General features: G+C 37.6%; 1 protein-coding gene across 10 annotated transcripts in view; it reads right to left on the bottom strand.

Annotated features, from left to right (window-relative positions):
* The window catches only part of ERC2 (ELKS/RAB6-interacting/CAST family member 2), an 830030-nt gene that overhangs the window by 216410 nt on the left and 600663 nt on the right, over positions 1-12957 (bottom strand). For 9 of the 10 annotated variants that reach the window (XR_012159812.1, XR_012159814.1, XR_012159815.1 and 6 more), the window contains 2 exons: positions 3417-3564; positions 2092-2211 (listed from right to left, as the gene is read on the bottom strand). Coding sequence is in view for 1 of the 10 variants with exons in the window: in XM_073351518.1 (XP_073207619.1) it covers positions 2092-2211; positions 3417-3564 (268 nt within the window). In the remaining 9 variants the exon portion in view is untranslated. The remainder of the gene's footprint in view (positions 1-2091; positions 2212-3416; positions 3565-12957) is intronic. The other variant, XR_012159819.1, reaches the window with a different exon arrangement.

Below are 12957 nucleotides of genomic sequence, written 5' to 3'. Positions count from 1 at the left end.
GAAGGGATATGGGAGGGCTGCTGCTTTTATTACATGACTATTGTTTTCTCTTTTGGAGCAGTAATAGTAAAATGTGTCTAACTGGAAGGTAAAATGAGAGGCAGTTCAGCAGAGAAGAGTAAAAAGTTAGCGTTCATTAGACCAAAACCTGGAGAGCAGCACAAAGGTTCCCATTGGAAGGTATAAAAAAGAAGGGAAAAAAGAAACATTTCTATTTATACTGGCGCACAATAGAAAGTACCAGTGTGGCATGAGTGTTATGAAGAAACCTCCTGCAAAATAATTGATATAACTGGAACATTGTAGATCATGCAGCAATACAATATGGAGATAAATCTGTTTCATACATATTCTTTGCTACCCAAGCTATGGCTGAATTCCTGTACAGGAAATGAACACAGTACCATAAAAGGCAGAAGCTGAAAACTCCCTGTGAGCAAAAGACAGTCTAGGCACTGGAACCATTAAATTACCCATTTCTAACCTCATTTGCTCTCACCTACTGATGTCTCTTTGTGAAATAAAAAAAGTCTACTCTTTGTTCTGCTAAAGAGATTCTCAGCGACACCTCTTCAGTCTATTTATAGTGGGTGCCCAAGCAAACCTGTCCCCACATTACCACTCTCACTGCAGCCTCACTGATGAGGAAGCTTACTCTGAGCTAGTATGGGGGGTGGGGGGAGTTGGTCACTTCAAGGACTGACCTCCTCTACGCCCCCCATGGGCACCCAGCTTCCTTGTGGGCTTGAGAAGGGGTGCTCCTTGGCTGATTGGCTAGACAGAGGAGTATAGCGTAAACCTATTAGCTCCTGTGCACCCAATGGGAGGTCTTACAGGCCTATCGCCCTGCTTGAGATGCCAGCCTGTGTGCCTTGAATGAAAAAGCTCCCTCACTCGGGACTAGAGTAGGACTGGGTTTTGGAACCTTGCTATTTGGCATCATATAATCACCTTTCTGCTCTGGAAAGGAATATTTCCTTCCAGATTGGTCTGGGCAGGGTGTTTTCGTTTTATTTTTTGTTAGTTTGGTTTTTTTCGTTTTGTTTTGTTTTGCCACCCTCTCTTCTCAGGCAACAGGGATAGGTTAACTTGTAAAATTAATGTTGTCACTACTTGGCAGATGCCCATCATAGTTAATTATTCAATAGGGTCTGGTTCCCCTGATAAATCAGAATTGGAAGCAGATTAGGAGAAGGCATCTCCTAAAAAAGATGGGGAACAGGGTCAGGGTTTCTAATGTCCAATACAGCAAGGAGACCACCGCCTTTCCCTATACCCTTAAATCTTGCATGAGGAGAGGGTAGTGGTGACCAGCAATGAGGACTGATATCAGCCCTCCCCCAGATCACACAGATTACAGAAGGAAGGATGACCTACACTGGACAAGTTATTTTCAGAGGATTCCCAGATGTTTTACTTAATAAAGTTGCAGCCTAGTTAAGCCACATTCACGGTATTTTCTTTTTCTTCTTGAGATGTCCAGGACAATAAAATGAGGTAATTTTGTCATAAATTTTATGTGTATTAAAGCTGTAAGTAGTGAAGTAGCATGTAGTACTTGGTTAAGTTTCTAATCTAAAATATCCAAAATAATGCTTCTCTTCTTCTTGCTTACATCTGTTCCTACATTGTGGCTGAAGGAAATTATGGATGTTTTGCAAACTTCAGAGAAATCAGTTGAAGAGAGATACTCCAATAGGTGTATAGGTATCTACAGTGCATTTCAGAAATATCCTTGATGGACACTGTAAAGGTACGGTGCTCTATTGTTTCACTCTTCAGTCAGGAAAGATGAAGGAGAAGGAAAGAAGGAACTTATCTGAAGTGGTCACAGGAAATATCTAATATCATCTAACAAAAAGAAAGAAAGAAAGAAAGAAAGAAAGAAAGAAAGAAAGAAAGAAAGAAAGAAAGAAAGAAAGAAAGAAAGAAAGAAAGAAAGAAAGACTACCATTGTTTGAATCCATGCTGCTTGGCTGCAGCATGGAAAATCCTGGGATCAATAAGTGAAAAGAATGAAAAAGCACAAATGTTGATGTATCTACTGGGTATATGGTATTGGCTGAAATGTCTCCTAAATAGCTGACTGACCTGAGACATATGTGCATCATGGCTGGAACCCAGGTACTTGGCAGCAATGTCTGTGATGAAGTCAGCATCACAAATGGATGATATGTTCATGCTCAGGGGCTGTTTCCTATTTCTATAGACCTGTGGGAAAAAGCTATAATGATTAGGTGCATGAGGTCAGAGCTATAGGGAACTTAGCTAAGAAGCAAGGGTTTTCCTTAATTTTCTGTTGCTGAGTGAATGAAAATCTACAGTATGCAATGTATGGTTCAGAATAAAGAATCATAACATTGTCTAACTACAGTATTAACATGGCATGCTCACCTGTGAAATGACCCACTGATTGATTACTTTGAGAGGCTGAAGGGACTAGCATGACTTTGCCTTGTGATATTTTCCTGCTTCTCAGGTAACAATCACAAAACTCAATGATGACACTACCAAACAAAGGAAAACACCAAATACAACACTATCTACCAGTCACAATCTGAAAACATCCTTCTCATCTCTTCGCTCAGCATTACTAGAGAAGGTGTTTGACAACATGCTCATATGACACACGACACAGATAGTTACTACTTAGGTTATCTGAGCATCCTTCCCTCATTTACTTGCTATTGAGCCTATAGTACCTACAAGTGCTGTGACAAAATAGAGAGCAGTCAGTGTACAATGTGTGTTCACATTATTGAAATTAGTCAGTGAAGATGTCCGTAGATACTGTATGCTGTATCACATATACATCTACAGATGTCCGTAGATACTGTATCACAAATGGTGATTTTCCTCATTTGTAAGATAGAAAATAAAATGACATTTACAGAGTTTTTCATATAGCAAAACTTATTTCTAGAGCCTATAACTAAGCATTCATCTGCTACAATGTATTTATAAAAACAAAGATAAAAGTATTTTTATTAATTTTGGGGTTTGTTTTAATCACAATTATGATTTCCAGATAACCTCTCAGAAAACATGGAACCTTCTGAACAAATAACTACTTACTACAAATGTACACATATCTAAACAGGTTTGAAGCGATGCATCTGCTCTTTGATGTCTTTTGTGATAATGAAGGTGGCAGCTTTTATGGAAGAGGGAAAACAGAAAGTGTGTTGGCCGCATATAACATGAGCCAAGCAAACATGCATCTAAATACTAAACAGCCATCAATTAAGTAATAGTACGGCAACATTTACACTATTCTTACCCTACCTTGCACAGCTGCTGATACAAGATAGACTTGGCTTGAAGACTTTCAATATGAGGTTAGAATAAAACAGTGAAAATGAAAATACCACCAAGCCGCAGCCCCCAACAGAAGAGTAAAATGAATGTTCTCCCACCTGTTGTTTTAACTGATGTACTAATCTGTCTTTCTCTCGTTTAAGAGCCATTACTTCCTCTTGAGTCTTCTTCTTCTTTGAAGCAGACAGTTCAAGCAAGGCTATGTTTGCATCTTTTTCACTGATTGCAGCAAGCAGTGCTTCCTGCCTGATAAAATAAAATTAAAAAATGCTATTGTTTCTCATTTAAATAAATCAGAAAACACATCGGAATATTTCTTGTAAGTGATAATTGAAAAATCATTTATACTTTGAGTAGTCATCCAGTTGCAAACTGTGGCAGGTGTCATGAAATCATGAAAAGACTATGTGCCAACAAATTAAGAGAATGGGCTCTCTCTTCATCCAAATATTTCACATGACATTTAGCTGAATACATGTAGTACATTATACAATGCAATTTTTAGAAACGTTTCTTTGAATTCTGTCATGTTAGAAACAGTCTTGGGCATATAGTTTTAAAACACACTTTGCTTAATCCAAGTAAACTTGTCACTAAAAATTCATATTAGAAATATCTAACAAGAAAGACTTAAATGCTACAAATTAAATATATTTTTCCAATCAGTTCTTTGTCTCTGCCTCCTGGAGATTTAACCACACAAATGACAGGTCTCTGGACCTCCCTCTCATTTACTCAATATTTTCCTATTATTTATAAGCATCAAGCAGGATCTGTTTTTAAATTATCAGTGAGTACCATAATACAAGAGTAATTTCTGGCAAAAAGTGAAAATGATGAAACATGGACTTCAGGGTTACTCCCTCTCCTTCTCTCACTCCTCCTTCCTCTTAATCCATGCTTTGGAGCCATTTGCATTTGCCAGCCATGGCATTAATTAAAATAATCCTGCAATGGAGATGCAGGGAGTCATGAAGGGATGTGGAAGGATCTTACTCCCCCTTACATTCCCAAGCATCCTTGAAGTCAAGACAGCAATCTTTCTCTTAGTTTCTTAAATAAGAAGAAGAATGTATTAGATTTGTGTAATGTGTGCAATGAGAGAAACAAAATATTCCAGCTCAGAAAAAACACATAGTATATAAAAGCTTTCAGAATAGCATACATTATGGCTTAGGTCTTCCTCCAGAAATACGTAAGATCAATCATGAGAAAAAATAAACACAGATAAATGAGTCATACATTAACCCTAAACTCCACCTGTTAATAGCTGTAAGAATATGGCTCATGAACTTCATACAGTCAAGGTAAGCTAACAGGCTGGAATTTTTATGGCCTCCAAGCTTACCAGCAAAAATGTCAAGAGAGCTATATCACTTTTATTTCAAAGTTTCTAATGTATTAATGTAAATATTTAGAGGACAATATTTCTGGTGGAGCCAAAGAAAAACAACCCATATATTCTGCTCTCAAAGGTATGAGATGTGGATTAATTTTAGATAAACAATTGCATTTTATACATAGACTTAAAATTCTCATTTATTATTCTGCCTGTTCATTATAATCAAAGTTTCTTTGTTTTTAATTCTATTTTTTACAAATCATGCATAGAAGGATGCCATATTTCTCCAACAGTCTTTGTTTAAGTACAAAGTGACATTAGAAAGCTTAGTTTTATAATTATTATTAATCACAAAATATGTGATTACATGAAACTAGCTAAGCTTAATGATTTGATTCTTCAGTTGATAACAGACATTTTTATTACCATACATAACTAAAATTACAAGCAAAAATTGGCCATAATGTCCTATGGTTTTTGTTAACTAAAAGAATATTTCTGAAATAGTCAGTTTTTTTCATTAGCTTCCATTGAGCAACCAATTTTTGTCAGTATCTTGAACAATCCTTTAAGACGGCTTTTGCTGTATTAGTCTTGCTTTCAGGACAGCTAGAATAAAAATGTGCACTGCTTTACTACATTAATGCTAATGGGCTCAAAGCCATTTTATTATTTGTTGCTATTAAAGTAGATACATCAGATGAATATCAAGTTATACCATACCTAGAACTTCTAATAGGAAGTAGAATATATAATCACTGTTTGGATGTGCAGTTGCAAAAGTTCACAGAATGGTCAGAATAAAAACCTAACAAACGCAGGCTGAGTACGGACTAGATGGCCATATGGCTGATTTTCCAGTGGTTCTTAAATCTGGTTAAGTTAGAAATTAAGATATGTAGATACAGTTGCATATTCTCTAGTAGGTTTCACTTTATATATTTGCCAGCTGGTGGATTTCAAATTTTCAGTTGCTACATTGTCATATTTTACTAAGTGTAATACAGAGTTTACCCAGCTGTAAAAGAAGAGGACTCTCTCAAAGAATCATGTGGAGAATGAAAATGTTAGGTCAACATGAAGGGATAATTTTTTTGTCAACTGCTAAGGAAACTAAATAAGCTGCTGTAGTGAATCTTTATATTTCCTCCAGAATTAAACTGGTAGTGAGGCCCCAAATCTGAATAGAGAGCAAGGGCAGTCACAGGTATTGGTAAATCTGGTAGCATTCAGACAACTGACACTTAGATTTACTCATATTTGTCTTTATTTTTCTACCTGCCAAAAATGCCATATGTACTTGAGACCATAGAAGTGTGTGGATTTGTAACACTATACAACCCCACTTTTAAGAAGCAGATGGGTACACAAAAAATCTTCTGAATATCAAGGGAGCAATCCAAAAAATGTTGCCAAGTCTGCACTCTGGGTCCTCCAACTCAGTGGACACCCAGACATGCAGACCTACAGCAGTGTTTCATAACCAATGGCTTATGTCCCCCACATACACACAGGGGTATGAAAGGCAATCTAAGGGGGTTGCAAGGCACTGACAATTTTTTACAATCTAAAAACCCCAAAAATCTTGATCCCCAACTCCCTGCATACCCTTGCTCTCAATGTCAATTATTTTCTGTCAACCTCTCAAAACATGCACAAAAAATACAGGGTTAACATTAAAAGAAAAGGAGTACTTGTGGCATCTTAGAGACTAACAAATTTATTTGAGCATAAGCTTTCGTGAGCTACAGCTCACTTCATCGGAAGCATGCAGTGGAAAATACAGTGGGGAGATTTTATATACACAAAGAACATGAAACAATGGGTGTTACCATACACACTGTAACAAGGAGGGGGGAAACATTTTGTAGTGATAATCAAGGTGGGCCATTTCCAGCAGTTGACAAGAATGTGTGAGGAACAGTGGGCGGGGGAGGGGAATAAACATGGGGAAATAGTTTTACCACCATCAACCTCAGCCTGGACCAGTCCACACAAGAGATACACTTCCTGGACACTACCGTGCTAATAAGCGATGGTCACATAAACTCCACCCTATACCGGAAACCTACTGACCGCTATGCTTACCTACATGCCTCCAGCTTTCATCCAGACCACACCATACGATCCATTGTCTACGGCCAAGCTCTACGATACAACCGCATTTGCTCCAACCCCTCAGATAGAGACAAACACCTACATGATCTCTATCAAGCATTCTTTCAACTACAATACCCACCTGCTGAAGTGAAGAAACAGATTGACAGAGCCAGAAGAGTACCCAGCAGTCACCTACTACAGGACAGGCCCAACAAAGAAAATAACAGAACACCACTAGCCATCACCTTCAGCCCCCAACTAAAACCTCTCCAATGCATCATCAAGGATCTACAACCTATCCTGAAGGACGACCCATCACTCTCACATATCTTGGGAGACAGGCCAGTCCTTGCTTACAGACAGCCCCCCAACCTGAAGCAAATACTCACCAGCAACCACACACCACACAACAAAAACACTAACCCAGGAACCTATCCTTGCAACAAAGCCTGTTGCCAGCTGTGTCCACGTATCTATTCAGGGGACACCATCATAGGGCCTAATCACATCAGCCACACTATCAGAGGCTCGTTCACCTGCACATCTACCAATGTGATATATGCCATCATGTGCCAGCAATGCCCCTCTGCCATGTACATTGGCCAAACTGGACAGTCTCTATGTAAAAGAATAAATGGACACAAATCAGACGTCAAGAATTATAACATTCAAAAACGAGTCGGAGAACACTTCAATCTCTTTGGTCACTCGACTACAGACCTAAAAGTGGCAATTCTTCCACAAAAAAACTTCAAAAACAGACTCCAATGAGAGACTGCTGAATTGGAATTAATTTGCAAACTGGATACAATTAACTTAGGCTTGAATAAAGACTGGGAGTGGATGAGTCATTACACACAGTAAAACTATTTCCCCATGTTTATTCCCCCCCACCTATTGTTCCACACACATTCTTGTCAACTGCTGGAAATGGCCCACCTTGATTATCACTACAAAAGGTTCCCCTCCGCCCCTCACTCTCCTGCTGGTTATAGCTCATCTTAAGTGATCACTCTCCTTACAGTGTGTATGGTAACACCCATTGTTTCATGTTCTCTGTGTATATAAAATCTCCCCACTTTATTTTCCACTGCATGTATCCGATGAAGTAAGCTATAGCTTACGAAAGCTTATGCTCAAATAAATTTGTTAGTCTCTAAGGTACCACAAGTACTCCTTTTCTTTTTGCAGATACAGACTAACATCACTGCTACTCTGAAACCAGGGTTAACATTGTTCTCATTGTTACTGTTATTTTTATACTAAATGTTAGAAGATCATGAACATTTTTGACTTTGATTAAGAGGTCATCAACCTGAAAAGGCTGAAAGAGCATAAACTCTGCTGATGCCTTTTCATTGGGACTAAGAGACATAGATCATGCATGACTTGAATAGTGACACAGTAACAATCCCAAGGTAGACAATCCAACTGTATTTGACCAGGAGTTTTGGTTAACCAGAGTTCAGTTAATCAGATTGAACTATATATTCTACCAAAGATAACATTTGATTACTCTCTCTTGTCTGCTTAAATTATCAAGCAAGTGGTAGCTCAAAACAATATGCATTATCATGACATATATCACTATAATCATTGAGGTTAAAAAAAAAAAACAAGAGCCAGACTATGACAGACCTTTATACAGGCGTATATAGGGACACTAGAAGCCCTCCCCATCTTTTTGTGGCCCGTGCCATGTGGTCCTAATGCCACTGCAGTCCCTGCACTCAGACTCCATTAAATTCCAGGAAGACATAGCTTAATAAAATAGGATATTGGAGGTTTTACTAATTTATTTTAGGTGAAGTGAACTGAGTGTTCATGGGAGAGGCCAGATCCACAGCCTTGGAGCCTAAAGGTCTCTGTTGTTTCATAGAAAATGTGCAGCTCTGACAGCAGCTGTGAAAAATTCACCACACTACCTTGCCAATGGGCCTGAAACCTCCTCTGAAGGGAACTCTGAGATTCATAGATTCATAGATTCATAGATATTTAGGTCAGAAGGGACCATTATGATCATCTAGTCTGACCTCCTGCACAATGCAGGCCACAGAATTTCACCCACCACTCCTAAAAAAGACCTCACACCTATATCTGTGCTATTGAAGTCCTCAAATTGTAGTTTGAAGACCTCAAGGAGCAGAGAATCCTCCAGCAAGTGACCCGTGCCCCATGCTACAGAGGAAGGCGAAAAACCTCCAGGGCCTTCCAATCTGCCCTGGGCAGTTCAGCTTCTATGCCTATTAAGGATGGTAACTACTGCCACTGTTGCTGGTGGATTTTAAAGCCATGGAACAAGAAATTAAGTGGCAACTAATTTCGTATTCACTATCAAAACAGCCATTAGATGGTAATGACTTTCTCACTAACCAACATGGACTAAATTTGATTCAGTGACCTAAAAAGATGGGAAGCTCCATATATAAATCTCCCCAAGTCAGAGATGTACCATTCTTATCCTGGCACTACTAGAAATTGAGGCCTACAATGTATGCCCTCTGAACATACAATTTGAAAATTAGGGTTTGAATGGCACTGAGTACAACATAGAGTCTGATACAGTCTCCTGTTCACAAACTTAAAAGCATTAGCATCATTTATCATTCTTAATTACATCCCAAGTCAGCAAAAGTAGTAAATATCAAAATACAGTTCTATAGAGATGTTATCACGTATTGCAGCCAAAATGTCTCCTTAGTGTTTAATAAACAATAGTAATAAAAATACATTTTAAAATAATTTATTAGAGCAGTGAATTTAAAAACATTCTCCAGCATTAATATTTACAGACAGCAATCCTTTTTGCTAATAGTAACTTGTCCCTGTGTCCCCAAACTAATCTATTACATAAATATTAGAGTAATATTTCTAACATCAAGAAAAATTAATCCAGCCTTACACGGTCAAATTAGAAAAATCTCTAAATTAACAAAATAGTCCCTAAATCCATCAGCATTTTCTTCCAATTTTAATAAGAATTCCTTCTTATTAGTATTGCACTTTGAATCCCTTTTATCCATGTAAGGAAGTCATTCTTGCCATTCCTCCAAAAAACAAAACAAAAAACAAAATAAGCAAAATATAGTTAACTACTAGAGAAAAATACTGCTGAAGATGCAGCTAAAATATCAAAATCTGGTTGTGTATTGCAGTTACATGATGGCTGTGAGGAGGGAGGGTAGTGACGTCCCAAGGCTGCACACTCGCTTTGACTGGTGACTGCAAAGCCCTATGGAGTCTTGCAGCTGATCAGCTCCCAAGCCAGCCAACTGGCTAAAAAAGACAGTGAATGCAACAGTTTCTTCATTATTGCACTTGCCTGACAGATTCACTCAGCCGATCAGACAATGAGAATTTTGAGACACTGGGGAGAGTCATTTGTTGATTTGGGAAGTTTTGTGGAGGTTTGTCTACTTTAACTTATTTTTGTTTTCTATATTACAGTTTAGGGCCTAATTGTGCAACCTTGGCTCATGCTGAATAGTAATTATTCAAGCAAGTAGTAACACTGAAGTTAGTGTCTTCAGACACTACTTACTTGAGTAAATACTACTCAGTATAAGGGTTGCAGAATTAGCCCCTTAGAAGGAGGCGGTAGTTTACATGCTTAAAACTAATTTCCTATCTGTGCATCTACAGTTCATTTTTTGTCACATATTCATGAGCTATTTGAAACATTTTGGACCCCATTCAAGAACAAGGTAAGTCTTTAGGATACGCACGTTTTTATGCAAATTATGGTCAGAGTAATTAGAAAGGGAAATGACTTATTAGAGCATAAAGTTCATTCCTCAGAAATGGCAGTATGCAGTGCTCCACCCAGAGAAATGTATCAGTTATTAAAATGATAATACAATGGATTTTACACAAAGGCACAGTACTTTAAAAATTTGTACAACCTGCCTTTTTTGTGTAACAGATCAAAAAAATTTATTAGCAATGGATGAACTGACTTGGATACTAAAATCAAGCTGAACCTTTACTGAAAGCCTAAGCTAAATCTTTTGAGGTTCAAAAAGTTTACTTTTAATTTTTGGGCTCCTCTGTGCTCTGGTTCCATCTTGGATTAGAAATGGAAGTACTAGAATACTCCGAGCATTGCAAAACTTGTTTTATTTCCAGCATGGTTGGCAGCAGATTCTGAAATCTCATGTATCAGTCTTGTTTCCACTCCTACTTTACAGATCCAAAAAAGTTCAGATATATTCGGACACTACATGTTTGAACCTGCAAAGCTTCTGAGATGTGTTGACTCCTTACTGAAATTCAATAAAATATATATCTAACCACTACTCTCTGCTCAGCTTGAATATAGATTACTATTGATTTAAAGATAATACATAAAGTGAATAATTCATCTTGACGGTTATCTAATATGCACAGACGAATAGGATTGCTACCTCTCATGTCTGAAGTCTGCTTAAGTAAAAGTTTGTGTAGCATTTGGCAATACATTCACTCCAGTTATATATTTCTGATTATGGTCACAAACTACATTCAGAGGACATGCATTTTGGGCTATAGAGAAAAATCATAAGCAGTACATGATTACTTAAATGTTACTTAAAGGTTTAACATCAACAATGAAGCACAACATTTATTAACTTTATTAATGTTCATAGTATCTTATATTAATATATCAGTTTACTTTCCAAATGTTCCCAAAGCAGTTTACAGATATTGGCCAAATTCACAACTAGCATATGAGGTGCAACTCTAATAACTGGTTTGGATGAATGCAACTCATTTCTGATGTTCTCAAAATATTGTTGGATCCCAAGGGTGCAAATTGTGGGAGTGTGTGTGTGATGACATTCTTCCATTCAGTAAAATTATCAAAACATTAACACCCAATGCTAATTAGTACACTGCTATTTTAAAAACATCTTCAGACAGATGATACTGTTTGGACGAGGGACAGTTGGCTTAATCTCAACCTGTACAGAAACAATGTTGTGCTTCGGTATCAACAGTAACATACGGAGGGTTTGTGGATAGTCCATTGGATCCACAGGTTTGGTTAATTCAGAGTATTTAACTCTCTCATATACAGCATTCATGTGCCCTTTTTAGGTGACAGACCCTCAGTAAATTACCTTAATAGCAAAATCAGGCAATAATTTTGGTGTTACCTTATGAAAACATCTGACTATGCCCAGTTTACTTAGGCCCAGATTCTGCTACTCTTACTAATGTCTGACCTTACTCAGCAAGCAGTCCCACAGATTTCATTGGGACTTCTTGTTGCTAAGTTACTACTCAATGTGAGTGAGGGTGGCAGAATCGAGCCCTTAATTTGATGTCTCTGGGAGCAAGTTTGTGGCCCATTTCTAGAACTAATAAACAAGGATCCAGTTCAGCAACATTTTTAATCAGAATTACTTATGTGTTTAATGTTATGCATGTGCTTAAGTATCTTGCTCACAGGGACAATAAACAACTAAATAGCTCCACTATCTAAAGGGCTAAAACCTGTAGTCCGTATTAATGCAAAACTCCCACTGAAGTCACTGGGAGTAGCTTTAAAGTATGTTAACCATTTTTATTTACACAAAAATATTGGCTATGGGACTTCAGAAAGTATAAGATATGTAAAGCTGCACATATTTAAGTGTGAGCATAAAACTCGCAAAACACAACCCCTAGATGATCTCTAAACAACAAATAGAGGCATATACTATAAGTTTGTGAAACAGGCTGTCTTGGACTGAAAAAAAAAATTACTTAATATAAAAAGGAAGCCCAAGCATGCTAAAAGGAAGATAAGATAATGCAAAGAGAAATAAATCCATGAAATAGTCTGCTGAATGCCAAACTGAAAAAGTATACTGTACACAGTATTTTATCAAACTGCAGCCTAAACAAATGTCAAAAGGAATAATTTCTTTAACAAATACGGGCAACAACTGAGGGAAAAGGGTTGTTCACTAACATATATTTAGTCAAGATTAACAATGGATAAAAGAATGTACTAAGAACAGATTTAATAACCCTAAACTGTCATTCACCTTGTAGGAGGTATTCAAGATACAGCTAATAAAACACACAAAAAATGGTTTTAACCACTCTGAAAAAAATTCTCTGTAGACTAAAACACTGAAGGATGACCACTAAGATAAATGCTCTCTTTTGAGTGCTGCCTTGCCGTTAACCTTCATAAGGAGTCTCACAGAAACCTACAACCGTAATACATT

The sequence above is a fragment of the Lepidochelys kempii genome, chromosome 7 (assembly GCF_965140265.1).
Source record: "Lepidochelys kempii isolate rLepKem1 chromosome 7, rLepKem1.hap2, whole genome shotgun sequence".
In the NCBI taxonomy this organism is placed as follows: Eukaryota; Metazoa; Chordata; order Testudines; family Cheloniidae; genus Lepidochelys; species Lepidochelys kempii.
The sequence above is the reverse complement of the archived record's forward strand: the minus strand, read 5'-3'. Positions and strand labels throughout refer to the sequence as shown.